At 35.8% G+C, this 20811-nt stretch overlaps 2 protein-coding genes across 5 annotated transcripts in view; one reads left to right on the top strand and one right to left on the bottom strand.

Moving 5' to 3' along the window:
* Positions 1-20811, bottom strand: part of LOC310731998 (tartrate-resistant acid phosphatase type 5-like) — a 146233-nt gene that overhangs the window by 17615 nt on the left and 107807 nt on the right. The gene's annotated exons all lie outside the window — the stretch shown is intronic.
* On the top strand, positions 374-6535 carry fam168b (family with sequence similarity 168 member B). 4 transcript variants are annotated; one of them, XM_083552423.1, is made up of 7 exons: positions 374-597; positions 1754-1842; positions 1954-2037; positions 3238-3332; positions 3434-3611; positions 5117-5241; positions 5331-6535. In XM_083552423.1, exons 2-6 carry the CDS (start codon positions 1773-1775, stop codon positions 5227-5229), a joined length of 540 nt encoding a protein of 179 aa, XP_083408549.1. In that variant the 5' UTR covers positions 374-597; positions 1754-1772; the 3' UTR covers positions 5230-5241; positions 5331-6535. The 4 variants fall into 4 exon arrangements, with proteins under 4 accessions (XP_083408549.1, XP_083408548.1, XP_083408547.1 ...); XM_083552422.1 differs by having other exon boundaries at positions 375-597; positions 3431-3611; XM_083552421.1 differs by having other exon boundaries at positions 378-597; positions 3190-3332.

Here is a 20811-nt window from a genome sequence, read left to right as displayed (position 1 = left end):
ATAATAATAATAATTATTATAATTATTTATTATTAATAATAATATAATTATCATTCTTTTGCTTCTTCTACTTCTTAATTCTATTTTTCTTCTACTTCTAAATTGTTCTTGTTCTTCTTAATTCTTCTTGTTCTTCTTCATCTTCTTGTTCATCTCCTTGTTCTTCTTCTCATTCTTCTTGTTCTTCTTCTCATTCTTCTTGTTCTTCTTCTGCTTCTTCTAAATTGTTTATATTCTTTTTAAATGTTCTTGTTCTTCTTCATCTTCTGTGCCTCTTGTTCTTCTTCCCCGGGTGTGCACTCTCTCTCTCTCTCTCTCTCTCTCTCTCTCTCTCTCTCTCTCTCTCTCTCTCTCTCTCTCTCTCTCTCTCTCTCTCTAACCACTGCGCGCCGCTGTGTGTCTCCACCTGACACAGTTTCCGTGAATGAATCCGGAAGTGACGCACATCTCCGACAGTCCTGCTGCGCAGTGTTCGTAGCCAGTGTTAGAGCGCGAGGCAACCATCAAGTGCTAAAATCAGAAAAAGAGATCGCGCTTGTTTCTGTGCTGTTATTCGCAGGGAGGAGACACAGAGGCCACATCACAACACGAGCAGCCGTAAGTAAGCGTCAGCGGCGCTGTATAGTTGCGGACGGGCCCGGGGTGAGGGCCTTGAGCGTAAATTAATGTGGGATGGAGCCGGAGATGGATGCGGCGGAGATGCGAGTGAGAGAATAAGGTGGTACAATCTGGGGATGCGGGAGGATGAAACAGCGCAACGCAACGCAATCCAATCCAATCTAATCTAATGCAATGCCATGCACTGCCAAAACCGCGGCCTACGCTGCTGCATCTCCTCACACCGCTAGCATGCCATGTTCTCCTCAATCCCCTATTCCGTAAAGAGGGACTTTGCTGTGTCCAGTCTGGAGGCTCACTGCTGCGTTTTAACATGCTCACATAAACCAGTAGTGTACCAAAGATTAATTACACTCGAGACCAGGGACTAAAATGTTATTGTGAATAAAACTGCACCTGAACAGCATAGATGTCATTGCTGGAACCGCACAACACTAGAGAAGTGTTTTGGCTGAGCTGTAGTCTGCTCCAGTTTTTAGAACAGTGACATGGACATGGTCCTGTAGTGCTGTAGATCAGCTTTATCACACACACACACACACACACACACAGTATTTCAATACTGTAGAGAAGAGCGTCCCTCTGCACTCTTCTTAATGTTTTTTTATTTATTTATTTATTTATTTTTTATTTATGAGATTTACTGCTACAAAAGCACCAGGGTAGTTTACCAGAAAATAAGTTTCAAAAGTACATTGCAGCCTTTAGAAAAGATGTATGATCATTTATACAAGTAGAGCAAAATTTGGCCATAGAAAAGTGTTTGCAGCCAAAATGTTTGGAGTGTGTGAAGACACGACTGTAAATGTGCAGAAACAGGGATACAGCGACATATTATAGACATTTGTAGATATTTGAAAGTAGAGCATTTCAGTACAATCATTTTTTCACAGCGGTGTAGCTGGCATGATGGTGAATATACGTTTAAAACAATACACACAGGTCAAGGTATTATGTTTTGTGAGGCCCAACATGCCACTTGAGATATTTCGGATGAACAGAGATAAAATGTTGTATGTATGAATAGAGAAATTGGTGTGAAATATTAACTGGTCTATAGTGTAGTGGGTAGGTTCACATGTTGCATTGTCTGATTCCTAATTCTATAATTATTCACTACCTTGTAATTATTTAGGAGCCAAACGATCAACATTATGAATCCTGTCTACAGTCCTGCACAAACAGGGGTTCCCTATGCCAACGCTAAAGGAATAGGATACCCAGGTAAACAATGAAGAGACTTTGTTGACTATTTGTCTTGTAAAATAAATGGTTTGTAAAGCATGCCTGATTGTTATACTATTCTTAGGATGTATTACTGTTTTTGTGTCATAGCTGGATTTCCAGTTGGCTATGCAGCGGCTGCCCCTGCATATTCCCCCAGCATGTACTCTGGAGCAACACCAGCATTTCCTACAGGTAAGAGAGACATCCAGAAAGAAGACCTGTATTGGCCTCAGACCCGAGTGCCATAATGATTCAAACTGCTATGCTGAATCCCCCCCCCCCCCTCTTGCTTTACTTGCTTTACTTGCTTTACTTGCTTTCTATTAGGGCTGCAACTAAGGATTATTTAGCTAATTCGAATAATCGGACAATAATTAATTGTTTGATTAATTGGATATATATATATATATATATATATATATATATATATATATATATATATATATATATATATATATAAAAAAGTTTTACTTTAATGGTTTGCTTATTAAAACTATATAAACCCCTTTTTCAGGGTATTTATGTATAAAAGTATACTTAAAAAATGCAAAAGCAACATATTGAGTTTAATTATCTTTAATTTAGAAATTATAAAGCTTCTAGTGGCTGCTTGTTTAGGAGTGCATGGGATCCGTGAAAAACTAATTACCCCACACACACAAAACATTTGCAAGAATATAGCGAGATGAATTTTGTGTAAATTTGTAAAAAGAAATAATCACATTTATAGTGAGTACTGTAGCATAGCCTATATATAGTTTCTCTGCTTGTTTATTGGTTGAAGTGTCCTATGACATAAAAAAGGGACTGAGTTAAAGATACACATCATTGCATTCTTTATTTTCATTAGCTAAAACTCCACCCATTTTTTTTTATGTCAGAGGACACTACAACCAATAAATGAGCGGAAACCTACGGTTTCTTGTAATGCTACTCATTTCTTATGATGAACTGAAATCGGGACCATTTGCAAAACAAATAGTTATGTGCCAAATTATGTGCCTTGGATGACTTCGGACGCACACTTTTTTCTGTTGCCGGTTGACCCTGTATCCTCCGCCATTACTCAAGCTGCTGTGTTACCTTGCCGTCACGCTAAACCCATAACTTTAACAACCCAACTAATCAATAACGAATTTCATTATCTATCGTTATTGATTTTATTAATGAGTTATTGCAGCCCTACTTTCTTTGCACTTGGATGATTGTGACAGAATAAAGATGTTGCATATACTACAAATAAATGAATTAAACACCTCAGTGACTACATTTTTTTGGGCTTCTTTTTTTTTTTTTTTTTTTTAATTTATTTTTATTTTATTTTATTTTTTTACTATTTTCTAGGTTATGCCCAAGGGACACCGTTCAAAATGTCCTGCTCTCCAACAACAGGTGCTGTACCCCCCTACTCCTCTTCCCCTAATGCTTACCCTGCTGCTGTGTACCCTGTGAGGAGCTCTTATCCTCAGCAGAATCCCTATGCTCAGGTGAGAGGCTAATGCAATTCATGTGTACATTATCCTGCAGAGTACGCATGTAGATGACAATTTCTTTATATATATATATATATATATCTTCTTCACAGCAGCAAGGCACTTACTACACACAGCCTCTGTATGCCGCACCACCTCATGTTATTCATCACACTACAGTGGTTCAGCCCAATGGGATGCCAGCGGCTATATACGCTCCTCCCATCCCTCCTCCACGCCCTAACGGAGTCGCCATGGGAATGGTAGCAGGAACTACTATGGCAATGTCCGCGGGTAAGCAAACAAAATTGTGACATACTGTAATGCTCAGCAATGTTATACAACATCAACATTATGATCAATTGTACGATGTCAAGTATTGTCAGCAATTTTCGTAAAAGTTTTGTACCGCATGTTTTAGATTAGTAAAAATCTTAATTTGAAGACAAAAGATAGACTTTGTTTTAGTGATGAATAATTTATTTTACACAATTAGTTTTATAATATACAGCATTTTTGTTTTGTATGTCTCCAAACTTATTATGTATAAAAATGATAAGTATCATAATGTAATCATTTTATCATGCTGCCCAGCCCTTTGATTGATTCATTTTCCCTTTGTAACCTACACACACCAGTTATAAATACACTTGAATAATAAAAAAAAATTCTAATCCTGAGCAAGTTTAAATAAAGGAGAGGGAATTAGTATATGGTGACCATATTGAACTGCGTGTATAAAAAAAATCTAGGCCAAAATATAAAGTAAAGTAAGGTGCAATATTGTCTCGGCTGTATCAGAAAAACATCTATACCGTATATATAAATAATAATTGATTTTGCTTCATCTGTGAAAAAATGGCTAGTCAACTACTTAAAAAAAAAAATTGTTTCAGGACATCAGAAGGCTTAAAATAACATTTCATTAGGAGTAAGATCTTGCACGATCCAGTAAAAAAGGGTGCAAGAGTTGGTGGCTGTTATTGTCATTACATGCGGTCAAATATTATAATTATAATTTTTTTTTTAAAGAAAGGGATGATTAAGACATTGATTTATATGCTTGTGTCCTGGATGCAGTATGATGCTTGCATTACTCCTGTCATATGCAAAGGTCACATGGTGTAAACTGGAATTTACTCATTCGTTCAGTAGTTTGAGCATCTTAAGTGAGTGCTTTGTCCAGGTCAGAGTCAATGGGGTTTGAATTATTTATTTAGTATCATTTGGAAAAAATATGGTTTAATGTCTATCTCCTGGGGTTTTTTTTATTTACATTTTTTAATTTTCCCACTTCAATAGGTTCTGCTCATAAAACCCACATGAAGTATTAATCACAGTCTATAATATGCAAAAATAGATTCCTTACTTTACTTTACTTTTTTTGTGTGAGGAAAAATCTTAATATGTTGCTCTATTTTCTACAGTGTTGAGAAGAAATAATTTTACTGATCATATGAAATCATTTAAACAAATTCTAGTCACCATATGTATGGAAGCTGCTGTGTTTCTGAACTGTCCCCAAATATTAGCTGTTTCCTTGAGTGTTTTTATTTCATAACTGTATCACTATAAGTTGATACTACCCGCCCGCATAAATATATTTCTAAATGACTGTTGTTAACTGAATCTATCAACCATGATTTATTGATTGCTTATCATGCTTATTTTGTGTATCTGCTTTATGCAGTCCACCACCAGAGATTTTAATCTGTTTTGTATGTCACAGTTTGAGTGGAACGTTTTTTGGGGGATTGTGCATGTGTGATTGTGTGTGTAATGCCTCCTACTTTCTACAGGAACATTATTAACAACTCACTCCCCAACTCCAGTAGCTCCCCACCCAGTCACAGTGCCCACATATCGAACCCCTGGCACACCCACCTACAGCTATGTGCCCCCTCAGTGGTGAACAGAAAGCACTGTAAGTATAAACCCATATTTCAGTTCCCACTATTATATATGTCACATATGAAGCATTTTATCCTCTAACTGTCCCTGTGTTGTTCACAGGTTAGATGATGACAGATATGCATTTGCACAGTCCAGTATTTTACAGTTGGGGCTGATGCCACATGTGTTCCCAGCCAGTCGTTCTTCCTTCTAAGCATAATGTGAATCTGAACCCCGTTGGACGAAGAAAGAAAATTTTGGAGTGGGAATAAAAACCTTTACGTTTCTGATCACATTTGTTAGCATTACTCATGTACTCCGGCATATCTCACATCAGAAGACTAGCTCTTCACGCAGACTTGTGTTTTGTGGACTGTCTTGCAGTTTTTATAGCATATAACTCTTGAAGTGGTTAAAAAATGTGAAGGGTAACGGACTTAGTTTGTATTTGGAATCCATATTGAAGTGAGTGCATGTACGTATTGAAAATAATTTCGCTAGCTGAATCTACCTGCCATGATTGATGCAAAACCATTAAAGGGTTATAAGACGCAACATCCAAAGGGTCAGGGTCAACGCAGCAACTTCATTCAATGCAGTGTCTTTGTTAAAACATAGAAAATATAAATTGTTGTCCTTTTTACATTTTTTTTTAAAGAAGACAGTGTTGTAAAGTTTTTACATTTGTTCGATTTTAACATGGGTTTTATTTTTTTGTAAGTCTAAATTAGATGTCTGTATCGGAGTAGCATTTGTTGCTCTTCTGCCACTTTGTATGTGAATGTTGGTTTGGGTATTTTTTTATTTTATTTTAAGGTTTTTTTGTGCCTCAAGCACAGTTTTCCATTTCTGTTTTGATGGTTTATCATTCCTCATGCTCTTGCTTGAAAATTATTGCACATCTTTGCCTGTGTGGAAACAGATTGGTTGGCTGATATGCCAAACATACCGGTGTATTGGTGCTGAAAGCATGCCTACTTATTTCTGTGCTTTTAGGATTTGCATTTGCTAAGAATTAGAAGATAGCGTGATGGTTGAATCATTGCTTATCTAACACATTTTCAGATGTAGTAAAACAAATGTGTGTTCAATTTATAACCCAGGCATATTCGATAACACTACTGAGGACATAGTAAGTTATTTGGTTAAGAAACCCCCAAAACACTTACATTGCTTGTTACCTCAAGATTGCACCATTACTGACTGAATTCATTCTTTTTACTTATTCATATTTGCCTATGTCGCCTTGGTTAAAGAATGTTTTGTAATGTTTGTGTTTTTGTTTTGTACTTTCAAGAAAGACCAAAAATAAATACAATAATAAACCTTGTCTTCAGTCTTCGGTGCTGAGAGCTAAGCGTTGGGTTGGAATGTAGCTAAGTATTTAGAAAGTGGGTTACCATCGTGTATTATATGTGCTTGTCAGATCTTCTAGTGGTTTTGTGAATTATGAGATAAAGGAATAAGACTGAATCAGAGTTTCCTTTTAATTTAGATGCTAGTGATATCTACAGAACCGAGTTAGTAACTACAGGTTTTTCAAAAAAGAAAAATTCCAGTCAGAAACTGGGGGAATAATAATAAAAAAAACAAAACAAGAGATTTTCTTCCTCAAGACAACGACTTCTGTAATCAATTCCCAGTAAAAAAAAAAAAAAAAAGTTTTTTTTTTTTTCTGTGGTTATTAAACATGCAGCTTTTTAAAATAAAAATCTAATTGGTCTTTAGTGGTATACACAATGCTTACCATATAACATGCACCAATAGAAGGCCTTTTTCAGAAGGAATCACAGAGATTACAAATATTTACTCTTATTATTCTCTCTTTAATACTATACTACTCTAATACTCTCTTTAATCTCATAATCAGATACATTAACACTATATATACTGTAGAATAATAAGGAACACTGTGTGTACTGTAAAATAAGAAAGAAACAAAGACTGATTGATCCCCTGAACACCTGGTGCAGTCAAGTAGAGTTTATCCATTAGCACACGACGTGCCATCTACACTGCAGAGACGTGCTGTACGGTAAAGGCCAGGTGAGGCACGTTTATAAATATATCAACCACAAAAAGATTAAATTACTAAATGCTAAATAACTTGGTTTTTATTAGGCATTGTTATTTGAATGTTATACAATCAGTACATGGGTTCTCACGCCCCCATGCGGCAGGGATATTGGCTGCCTCAGGGTTTATTTTTATTGCAGTTTTCTCGATAGCAACAAAAATATTTTTTACACAGATATGTTAAATAAGTTACCTATACTATGGAAGGCAATGGCATGCAAATGAAAGTCTACAAACTGTATATTGGTGATATTCACGCAAATACACGTACTTATTCCCCACGCTCAGTTCAGTGTAAATAGGATTGCTCAGAGGTAATCCAAAGCTTTGTTTCATAGTTTCACATTTCATAAATTTTTTTTTATTGGAATATAACAGGTGCTGCCTCTCCTGACTGCACCTCTCTGCTGCACTGAAGAAGATAGCGAAATATAAAAAAAAATAATAAATACATGTAATTATATTATTGAAGACTTGAACGAGTTTCAGATAGTCTCTGTAGCTCCCCCTTCTGGCCAGCAGTATATTGCTATCAATTAAAACAGGGGTCACCAACCTTTTTGAGACCGAGAGCTACTTCTTGAGTACCGACTAATGTGAAGGGCTACCAGTTTGATACACACTTCTGAAATAACAAATTTGCTAAATTTATCTTTAATTATATGTTATTATTAATAATTAATGATATTCATCTAGTTACTAAATCAATGTTGATAATTATTGTAAGAAATCATTAACATGATCAGTGTCTTCACATAGATTCTATGTGAAGACACTGATCATGTTAATGATTTCTCACAATAATTATCAACATTGATTTAACAATGTAGGAAACAGCTATTTTTAGAAAAGCGACCTGGTGCCCGCGGGCACCACGTTGGTGACCCATGAATTAAAAGAACATTCCCAAGCCGTTCGGTTTCTGCTCACCGGTGATTGTTAAAGAGCAAATTATTTTTCCTATTCATTTATATTTCTTGTCTTGTCTTTCATAATAAAAAAATATCTCCGTGGACACAACAGGTTCTTCTGAACAAATTCAAATAGAAAGTCAGTCTACCATTTCTCAAGCTTGTGCATGTCATCAGGAAATTTAAACTAAACATTTATTGCAATTTGACAAATAATTAAAATCTTGGCAAACTTTTACTGTGCAAAGTAAATATTTAGGTTGCTTTAATATTAAGTTTTTTCTTCTACCTGAAATATACACGTTTATTAGGCAACCATGTATATTTTCTGCTCTTTTCTGTTAATAACTTACAGAGGTGGGAAGCAATGAAGTACAAATACTTTGCTACTGTACTTCAGTAGATTTTTCTGGTAATTTACTTCGCTATTCATTTTTCAGACTTTTTACTTTCACTTATTAACATTTTTTACACAAATATATGTGCTTTCTTATTCTTACATTTTCACTTTAGTTTTAATGTATTTGGTGACATGTCACTATCTTTTCTTATTATTACACCATTTTCAGTCCATCAACCTATTCCTTGTCTTTGTCAGTTTTTTTTTTTCAATCTACCACTGGTGTATCATTTCCTTACACACCACAGACGTAGACTAGTTTACGAAGCTACTGTAACAATGAGAAGAGCAAAAGACAACAAGAAGTCTGGGGTTAGCGTGGATGAGACTGAGGGAGCTGAATGAGAAGAGAGACATTCCTGATCACCTGATCATCCTCATCATTTCTCTGCTTGTGTTCTATATGGTGGATGTTCACCCTTTATACATTTATTAGATAACAAAATTTGAAATTTGTTTTGTATTAATATATTAATATGATGTGAGGTCCAGTTACCAGCATGACACTAAAACATTAATGACTACTTGTTACTTAAGTACATGTCAGATGCCATATTTCTGTACTTTTACTTGAGTGAAAAAGTTTAATCTGTATTTCAACTACTACCAAAGTCTTTCAAAACACAAGTATTTGTACTTCTACTAGAGTGAAGAATGCATGTACTTTTGCCATTTCTGATAACTTCTCAGACTTAGTGGTTTCCAGGGTAACCTGCTGCCACATTTATTTTAACTACTTAAGTGATTTTAGGATATCATATACCATATTTTAATGTCAGAAGAATCCTAGAATTAACAAGTTACCAGTGAAATAGTATGGTATTTTATTGCCAGCGTGAGCACTAATATTAGCGTGTCTAATGTGGTCAAATATAGATGTTTAATGGAGGTTTCATTGAGAAGTTACATACATTTCCATTGTTATCAAAAGTTTGTGCCCACCTGATCATAACATCCAAATGTGTTTCTTCCCCCAACTGTTGACACAATGTTGGAAGGACACAGTGTCTTTGTATCTTGTATCCATAAACAAATTGGGATTAACTGGACCACTAACTGCAACCCAGACCTCTTCACCAGACATCAGAGGTTGACATCACTAAAGCTCTTGTGGCTAAATGAGTGCAATTTCCTACCACCACACCACACAGCCCTATTGTTTAGGTGCAGGAGAAAAGCCTACAGAACTCGCGCTGTATTGTGAAATGAGGCTTGGATTTGGAAAGAAATTAAAAAATTTTTGAGCAACTGATTTATTAAAGGGGGGGTGGTGGCTCCAGCGGTTAAGACGCTGGGTTATAGATCGGAAGGTCTGGGGTTCAAGCAACGGTATCACCATGCTGCCACTCTTGAACCCTTGAGCAAGGCCCTTGACCCTCTATGCTCCAGGGGCCCCCTTACAAGAAAAATAAATCAAGGACCATGACGTCGGAGCGACGTGGGGCCGCCTTCCCGTGGGCTCACCACCTGCAGGAGGGACCGTAAGGGACTGGTGCTATGAGGATCGGGCAGCAGTCAAAAGGCGGGGGTCTTGACAACCCGATCCCTGGACACGGAGAAGTGTCTAGGGAATCCGCTTAGACTGCTGCCCCCGCGACCCAAATTATGGATAAGCGGGAGAAGATGAATGAATGAATGATTTATTCAACTAACTCATAGGGAAATATGGAGAGACTGCAAGACATTTCATGTGCCGATTTCTGAGACTTAACACCAGATTTACTGCACACAAAAAATAAATAAATGTGTATGTAAAAAACACATTTCTGGATCACGTTCACTTACATCATCATTATGTTCACAGACAATGATTTCTGAAGGTGCTTCTCAACCTATGCAGTGATTTCCATTACAGAACCATGCCTGTTTTTAATGTAGTGCTGCCTGAAGGCCCAAAGATCCAGAAGTTTATTTGAGACTTCAAAGCACTTTGTAAGTTGTGTTGCATCATTATGTCCAAGCTACTTAAATAAAGCAAATACAATTAGTAAACATGTCAGGAGCAAGTGTACACAAGAAAAATGCAGGACCGATTAATATTGTTTGAAAAGGTCTGTAGGAGGTCAAAATTCCTGTCATTTTCTTTACATTGTTATAGTTACAGAGTCAGATTTTTTTGACATTTTCAGACATTTTTCTTTTAAAAATGTTGGAAACCTGGTTTCAGATTGACCAGCACAAATATGCATTCTGATAGCTGGGATTGAAATAAAACCATGCACCAAGTTTCCAAAGTTTGGGATCATTTCAAACTAAAACAAAGAAAATACCGTACAATACCATTTTTAAAGTAACTTTAAATGTATTTTTATTTATATAAAGTGCTTTCAAAAAGTTCCTCCGCAGTGGCCGTGTAGAGTATGTAGTGTTGCACGTTTTTTATAGCGGTCAATAAATACACAGATTTAGTGCGTGGAAAATTTCAAGCAGCTTTTCGAGACACAAGAAAACCACATCATAATACTGAGATTTAATTAATAAATAAATGAGTGAGAATAATTACTGGAATAGTTTCCCATAATTTACTTTACACAGTCACTGCAGAGGGCCTTTTTGAACACAACTGTATTTGTATTTTGATATAATATAACTATTGAATGTATTAAATGGTTTTAGTTTTATTTTATTTATATTTTATTTTACTTATATTTAAATAATATTACCAATATTTTTGTATGCAGTTTCAGCAAAAAAGATTTCTTATAAGAAAATTACTAGTTCATTTTAAGAGACCCGTCTTGTTTTCTCTCTTATTTAGTATTACTCTTTAATAAATAAAAACTACTTCTTTTCAGATTACTCGATTAATCGATGGAATAATCGTTAAAATACTCGATTACTAAAATAATAGCAGCAGCCCTAATTTATTTGTACTAATCTTGAATTGCATTTTCCAGTACTACTTTCTGATAGCATATAATTGCGCCCCATTTGTGGATAATTAGATTAGATTAAACTTTGTCATTGTGCAAGGTACATGTAATGTAATAAAGTTGATTAGTCACACCATGAAGTTATGGAAAAGAGTAGTGGAAGCCAGGTTGAGAGAAGAGGTGTCCATTTGTGAGCAACATTATTGTTTCCAGTGTTGGGGGTAACGTGTTACAAGTAACGTGCGTTACGTAATAATATTACTTTCTGGAGTAACGAGTAAAGTAGCGCGTTACTTTATAAATTTACACACTAATATCCGAGTTACTTTTCAGTTAAATTATTTTGCATAAAAAAAATAAATACTGAATTAAAATGAACGTAGTCACGTAGAATCGCGCACTCATACGTGCGAGCAGCGGGAACAGAAGCTGGTCAGAAGCAGAGATGGCAAACCAGAGCATTACATTACTGTGATGGAAGTATTCTTATTATTTTGAAATAGTCGAGGAAAAGGAGAAAGGAATAATGGTTAAGTGTAGATTATGTGTTGGTGAAAAGCTCTTGTCAACTGCAAAAAATACCACTTCAAAAAAAAAAAAAAAACATCTGCATGCAAAGCACAGCACAACAGATGTGTGTGTGTGTGTGTGTGTGTGTGTGTGTATAATGTTGAATATATGTAACATTATGCAATGTTGCATATATGTAAATGGAGACAGAAATATAGAAAACTTTTGCCGACTTTCCACCACTGCAGATCTATAGACTGCTCAGAATAAAAGTTTTCCGTGGAGACACATGTACGATGCCATCGCAGTGGAGATAGAGAGCAAATTCACAGCTCGTTTGCTCTTTGTGGGAAGATAAACTGCCACGGTCACTAATAATAGCGCAAACTTTATAAAAGCGTTCAGAATGTTTCAAGCTGATGATGAAGCAGATAATGATGTAGACGAGGACGAGGTCATATTTACGGAATTGCACGAAGTTTTACGAGATGACAGCAAAAGGTATGTTCTCCCTCCACATCACCGGTGTGCAGCCCACACCCTTAACCTTATATACACGAACGATGGTTACATTCCTGACGGCGAAGGCAGATTGAAAAGAAGTGCACTGGAAAGTGTTCAGCCTTGTGGTCAAAAGTTAGTCAATCATCTTATTGTTCTCTAAGAAGTTATTAAACATTTTAGATGTTTAAAACATGTCTTTTGCCCTAATATAACTTATTTCTTAATGGCAATTATCTATATTACACCTGTTACACCTGTAAGGCGTGAAAGAGATACAAGTAACGCAAAAGTAACGCAAAAGTAATATAACGCATTACTTTCCATAAAAAGTAAATAAGTAACGTAATTAGTTACTTTTTTGGGGAGTAACTCAATATTGTAATGCATTACTAATAAAAGTAATGTTGCCCAACACTGATTGTTTCATGCCGAGGAAGAGTACCACATACGCATTATTTCTTTGAGAATGTTAATGGAGAAGTATAGAGAAGGGCAGAAGGAGTTGCATTGTGTGTTTGTGGATTTAGAGATAGTGTACGACAGAGTGTCGAAAGAGGACATGGTGGTATTGTATGAGGAAGTCAGGTGTGTCAGAGAAGTATGTGAGGGTGGTGCAGGACATGTATGAGGACAGTGTGACAGCAGTAAAGTGTGCAGTAGGAACCTAAATCCAACTGAATGACAAACGTTTAGGCTAAAACTTTTCTTCTGCATTTAAATAAATAAATAAACAAACAAATAAATAAATAACACAGACTGATAAAAATAGATATTTTAACTGCACAAAACAATTAGAAACACAGGCTAAACATGCCTCAAAGCTGGAAGCAAGCTTTTGAATACTTTAATCACTTCCAACTATTTTTATTTTGAATTTGTTATGCTATTATGATGTAAAATTATTATATTTCTGACAGAAGACAGAAATACAGTACTTGTTCTAGGACCACAATCAACTAGAAGTCAACTTTTAAATTCTAATACAAGGATCTGTGCATTTCTGTTTCTTTAAGTGTGTTGGAGATTTTTGTGTAAATTTCATCTAATTATTTGCTGTAACATGTCCGTTGTAACTTGTTTAATATATAATGACTGACAGTAGTTTTCAGTTCTGAGGGAAGAATTTCACTTCATCAAATGGCTTTAGTTTTCTAAGTGTGAGGACTGTTGGCTCTAGTCGGACAGTGTCCGCTGTTTTCTGCATGTCGAATCAGCGGTGGAGTTCGTTGGGAAGAAGGTGAACTCTGATTGGCTATTCAGATTGGTGAATGAGCACAAAGAAAAAAATGGAACTCATGAAAGCAAACTACAACAGAGTAAAGAGGGAATGCACAGACACTTGTCATTTTTGTCACTAGCGGCTGGTCCTTGGACAACTCCAATGTGCTTACTATCTGCTCAGTCATCCAATTTGCTGCACACAATAGGCAAAATTTTGCAGGGGTTAGCACATCAGGCGGACCACAATTATGCCACTGTAGCATTTTGAAAAAGTTTGAGCACAGAATGTGCACACTGCCACCTTATTTACTGCCACATTTTCAACATGAGGTGCACAACTGTCTCTACCAGTCAGTGGGACCAGAACCATGTTCCAGCAATTATACACATCTGTAATGTTTGTGGCAAGGTTGATGAATAATTTCTTCATAACATGTACACAAGCTATTCCTGCCTGCCTACATTTTGTATCATTTTCTAACGTTACCTTATATTTATATTTTGTATTTTAGCTTTTGTTGTCCATAATGCAGCAGATCTTTTAAAATGAAAACACTTTGATTTGCACACTTGTTTGTATTTTTCCACATAATTATCAGGACCAAAACAAATCAAAATTACTTCACAATAACTGTTTTTATGAGTTCAAGCATGAAATGCTGAAACCCTATTGTTATTGTAGAGATTTTAAGGGGGTTAAGCATGAAATGCTGAAACACTATTGTTTTTGTAGAGATTAATATTATCCTCCCTAAAACTGATTGTGCAGATCAAACTGTAAGGAAACTTGGCCAGATGGTAGAGCTTCAATTTCTGGAGAGGATGACAAAGTATCAACCTGGTTGGCCAAAGGGAAGCACTACAGTTTAAATTTATTATAATTTTTTTTTTACACATTTCTGGCCCTAGCTCGTAAAAGATACATCCTAGACTCAAAACTTTCAGATACTTGAAATCCTTTAGTCTTAACAAAGAAAATATCTATTGACTGTGTCATTAAGCTTTATGAGGACATTTGCGTATCTCAAAAAACAACCATCAATGACATTGGAGCACCTGTTAGACAAGGTCAACGGAAGCCGATCAAAACGAAACTGGGTAGGCATGTTCGACCCATGGCCCTAAAAGTCTGTATGAATTTTGAATAGCATCGGCCACTAGGGGGCGATATCGTGTTTATCAAGTGTATAAATGAGTGTATATTGCACGATTTTTTAAACGTACACTCAATTTTCACAAGATTTTATTGATCTCACGCTGAGCAATTTCGCCTCAAGGACCACTGCTGTCAATCAAATCATTCATGAATTATTCTTAATTATGTTAAAAACCTACTTCCTGCGAAGTGTGCAATAAGATCTCATGAGGACATTTTGAGTATCTCAAAAAACATGGCAGCAATCTGCCAATTACATGTGAGCACCCACCTGTTAGAAAATGTTGCCAATGTTCCTAATTTTTATTTCATTATGACCTTGAATACCTCATTTGCTTGAACCCGCTAATCACTTCTTGCAGCTATATTTATTATTATAATTATTATTTATATTATTATTATTATTATTATTATTATTATTATTTTACTTCATAAAGGCCAATAATTTGACCCTTCTGATGAATGACATCAGCTTCCAGTGTGTATACTTCAACCAGTGAGAAATCACTTCAAAATTCTCTCAAGCTATCACTTCAATATGCTACCAAACTAAAAGCAAACCAAAATAACCCAGCCTATTAAGCAGTTTTTTTTAATCCTTCTGGTATTCGCATTAGATTACAATTCGATGAAAAAAACAGATGCACTTCAATCTTTTATTCCCTGTGGACATTAATGAAACTTATCAGCATGGATCCGACTCATCAGAAGACCGAATCAACCAAATGTCTATAGGCAGCAATATATAGTCATATAAAATGGCAATGTCATGATAAAGAGATCATCAGTTCATGAGTTATTGCCATTTTATATATAAATTGAATCGCTACTATCTGTCCAAGTTTCAAGTTTTTATTCCTTACGGTTTGGTCTGCACAATCAGTTTTAGGGTGGAATAATAATAATAAAAATCTCTTCAAAAAAATCAATAGGGTTTCAGCATTTCAGAATTAATTAGGAAAATTGTCTTAAGTTTACTAGGGAGCAGTGTGAGGGTCTGGGTTACCATTAGATCATCTATAAAAATTATATATCTATTTTATATCTATTATATAAAATTATAATGTCTATGGTCTGCCAGGTTATAAATGCTGCAAAAGGTTTTTTAATGATTTTTGATGAAAACAGTGTTTGAAATATAAAGACAATTTTATTAAAATCATAATTTCTTACATCATGGACAGGAATGCAAGTTCAGCTGGATTAAACCTGTGATGAAAACAAAACATAAACAATAAGAGACAAAAAACAGCATTGCTACCTGATCAGATCATTATCATGCAATGGATTGGTTCATCATTCAATTTTAATCATTTTATTCAATGTTGTACAAGTAGACAATATGGACCAGAAAAAAGTTTGACAGAAAGAGTGCCAAACATTTTTAAACTTACATTGGAACCTTCAAATCTGTGCAGAAAACTCTCATTGTTGCCTTTCCCTTTTCTTTCACTATCCTGAGAGTTCCACCTTGTTGCATTCGGTCGCACAAGCTGGAGGGAGCAAGCATCTTCCACAGTTTCAGCTGCTGTTGAGGATCTTGAACACTTATTCCAAAGTGCATTGCACTTGCCAAATGTTGAATAGTATAATTTCTTGTATACGTCATTGGACACTGTCTTGCTGGCATCTGCAGTGGCTATTAGGTTAAGAATGTGGCATGCACAACGCTGATGCTTTGAGAGCTGGAACTCAAAACCATCATCCTCATCCAAAAGTGAAGATACATCGACAAACTCTACCTCCTCCTCATCTTTGTCTGCTTCTTCTTCCTCCTTCTCCTCTTCCGCCTGAACTAGAGCACCAGCATTGTTATTTTCATCCTCACCGAAGACTTTGAAGGCTTTGATGAAGTTGGAGCCATTGTCTGTTGTTGTTCTGACTATCTTCCCTCAAATTCCCTCGCAACATTATACTGCTGTAACACTTTTGATAAAAGCGAATTTAATTCAATTAAAGTCAGTTGTCCACCATAATTCTATATAAAAAAACTTAAGCAAGAACTCCAACATCCTTCATTGCTGCTGCGCTGCTCTTGTACTCTCTGCCATTACTTGCAAAACCCTGTAGGCCTACTTGGCAACAATCAGTTTATTAATTTAGCATTAGTTATGTCAGTGTTAGGGATGTCAATTTAGACAAATTCCCATAATCAATCTTTAGTTAAATTAACGATCAAGTGTGCCTTACGAACTTTTGCGTCCATTGTCCAAATTAACTTTATTTTATTTCTATAAAAACAAATGTGTGTAGGCAAGTTATGTAATAAGTGGATAGCCATTGCATTTTTCCACCAGTCTTACAGTAGTGAAGTAGTTCTACTTCGTTACTATACATCTCTGGCTATATGTGTGTTGCGTTGAGCTGCACTCGATCAATAACATTCCCTTATAAAACACTACACTATAATAATGGGCACGTGATTAAGCAGAACGAAAAGAAACATGGTTTACTTTTATTTTGATATATATTTATACACTATACCATTCACCATTCAGCGTGACACAGTCTTTATGATAGCCAGCTAGTTAACGTTAAGTAAACATCGCAGCATGTTTTGAACCGCGGGTAGCTAACGTTAGTTAACTTATCTAGCGCTTACGAAGAGCTCAAACTGCTGTGTTTTGTGTATTATATTATTCTTAACTTACCTTCATATTTTTCTTCAAATTCGACGGTGAATTTTTGAAGGACGTTATTTCACAATCTTTCGGGAGGCAGAGTAAGCACTTCATTTTATATGAATTGTCTTTCACTCCGACAAATGCAAACATGGACTCTAAATAGGGCTACGGGTGGTCTTCTTCCTCATCGCCACGATCAGTTGAAAGTTAAGGAGTTGAAGGTGGAATTTCTGGGTTTTCCATATCGAAAACCAACTAAAGTGCTCTCAATGCAGGCAGGCAGCAAGACGGTGTCTCCGGAGATTTCTTTTAAGCAACAGCTACTCTCCTTCACAACCCGAAATATACTACAGCCTCTCAATATTAAGCCATTTCTCTTCAGTCATGTGACCTGTGTATTCATGCATTGTGGTTTATTTCTGAAAAGTTCTGAAACCTCACTCCACTGGATGACTCAATACTTAAAGTTATACAGTAAAACCCCGTTGTATGAGCAACCTATAGTACGAGCAAACCAAGATACGAGCGAACTCGCTCGCGAAATTTTACCCTGTTTTACAAGTAAATTTTGAAGGCACGAGCGAACCCATGCTGCCGGTTCCCCGTTTTTGGCTGAGGGTCGCATCAGTCGCTTAGTTGATGACGTATCACTCGGTCGCTCTCGTTGTTCAGTGCAGCAGAAACGTAACTTTTTTTAGTTTTATATTCTTATTTCACTAGAAATCTTGAAAAATGTCTGCCAAGAAAATCAGTGATGTTGCTGTGAAAACGAAAGTAAACAGAATTACCATGGAAACCGAGGAGTTTATGAGCGTGGTGTGCATCTCACACTCGCAATCAACCACTACTACATGAGTAAGTGTTAAATTATGTTTACATTACGGTAATTTGCGGTGTATTTGTTTGTTAAAATAGGCTACAAATACTTTTTAAGTGCACAAATAAGCGATCGAATGAGAGCTGGGAACGGATTAAATCACTTTTACATTCATTCATATGGGGAAAATCAGTTCGAACGTACGAGCAATTTTCAAGAACGAATTATGCTCGTACAACAGGTTTTTACTGTAGCTGCACAAATAGGGCAAATAGTAAATGGACACCTGTAACTGTCTAAGAGTGATACTAGTGCTCTATCTATCTATCTATCTATCTATCTATCTATCTATCTATCTATCTATCTATCTATCTATCTATCTATCTATCTATCTATCTATCTATCTATCTATCTATCTATCTATCTATCTAATCACAAAACTATAAACGCAACACTTGTTTTTGCCCCCATTTTTAATGAGCTGAACTCAAAGATCTAACAAAAGGCCTATTTCTCTCAAATATTGTTCACAAATCTGTCTAAATCTGTGTTAGTGAGCACTTCTCCTTTGCCGAGATAATCCATCCACCTCACAGGTGTGGCATATCAAGATGTTGATTAGACACCATGATTATTGCACAGGTGTGCCTTAGGCTGGCCACAATAAAAGGCCACTCTAAAATGTGCAGTTTTACTTTTTTGTTCCGGGTGTATCTAGAAACCAATAAGTATCAGGTGTGACCACCATTTACCTCACGCATTTTGCCCTGTACAGTGAAAATCGAATTTAAGCATTTGCCCACTCAAGTCGAACTGCAGTCAGGTCAAGACCCCGATGAGGATGATGAGCATGTAGATGAGCTTCCCTGAGATGGTTTTTGGCAGTTTGAGCAGAAATTATTTGGTTATGCAAACCGATTGTTGCAGCATCTGTCCGGGTGGCTGGTCTCAGACAATCTTGGAGGTGAAGATGCTAGATGTGGAGGTCCTGGGCTGGAGAGGGCAGCTAAACAGATGTCTTCCTCTCCTCAATTTAAAGAGATCTTCTCCTCAGATTAGAAAGTTTAATGTTTTGCTGCATGGCAGTTCTCGGGGTCTGACCTCATGGAAAGATCTGACCATCCTTACAACTTCTTCAAAAATTCATGAGGAAGAGGAAATGGCAGCACTGGAGAGGAAAAATCTGCAAAGCTCTGGGCAGGTTTAGATTCAGCATGTGGGTGCATGCCACACATACAATAAAGTAAAAAAAAAATCTACAATTATTGTAATGTTTCAAATTTTGTTGTGTTTTGTTTATTTTATTAAAGTGTTGTACTTTATTTAAATCTTAACTAAAAATTAAAAGTTTAGTTAGAATGCAGCCTTATAACATCTACTCTTAAAATAGAACTTTTAACAACCTCAGTTAGTTAAAGACATCAAAAATAACACTTTGGCATTCAGAACATTACAAAATAACATTTTAATTTAATAAATTAATTTTATCAATCTATTCGGTTTTGTTTGGTTAATCAATTTCAACTCCGTAGATTCAGTTCAAGTAACTCGGTCCAAAAGATTTCGGTTCAATAAATTCATTTAAAAATAATAAGGTCCAGAAGAGTCAGTTCACTGGTTTCGGTACAATTGAGTCTGAATCGAAAGATTCACTGGTAAATGACTCGGTTCCACAGTTTGAAAAAAAATCTGTAACATAAAACATTCTGTCTCCTTAAAAATATTTCTTTCAGCAGTTTTACTCAAGAAAAAGAAACTTTTGTTCCCAAACATATCAACATTTACTGTTTCTAGTTCAATAACAGAACAAATAGCATTCGTACAGTTCAGAGTCTGATTTGAGGTTTGATCAAGTTTACATTTTATTCTAACAATATGTTAATTGAGTTCTTGCATGTAAATGATACTTGTAATAAATTTAGTACTAACTTCATGCAGTTTCTCACCATAAAGACTGGATTTTATAAAAACTTTTTGACAAAATAAATGGTTTCAATGTTATTTCTGTACTCGTTATTTTTACATAGGGGTGGTCATGAGTGCCGGTTTTTGCCCAAGGTCTTTGGAAAGAACCTCATCTCTCATGGCACATCAACTGCCTGGAGTATTTATTACATTAATTTTAATCAGCTTCATTTAACTTCTGTTTCATTTATTTATATCACAAAATTCAGCTTAAAAATTTAACATGAACCCCCTGTATGTAAAACAGTAAACAGTTTAAGTTTAAGACAGTTTAATATTATCTAGAAAAATATCTTGCTTCGTAAAAGATCAACATCACATATAACTAGACAAAAAAACACGATTAATAATATTTATACAGAATTAAGTAAAAAGAAAATCCCGACAGGGCCACTAGAGGGCAGTGTGAGAATGAAATCTGTCAACCAACTGCAATTATTATTATTATTATTATTATTATTATTATTATTATTATTATTATTATTATAGTTTTTTGGGGAGGTTATGAATGTTCCTTGCTTTTTATCAGCAAGATCAGTCCAGT

This window comes from Silurus aristotelis (assembly GCF_946808225.1).
Source record: "Silurus aristotelis genome assembly, chromosome: 1".
Classification (NCBI taxonomy): Eukaryota; Metazoa; Chordata; class Actinopteri; order Siluriformes; family Siluridae; genus Silurus; species Silurus aristotelis.
The sequence above is the reverse complement of the archived record's forward strand: the minus strand, read 5'-3'. Positions and strand labels throughout refer to the sequence as shown.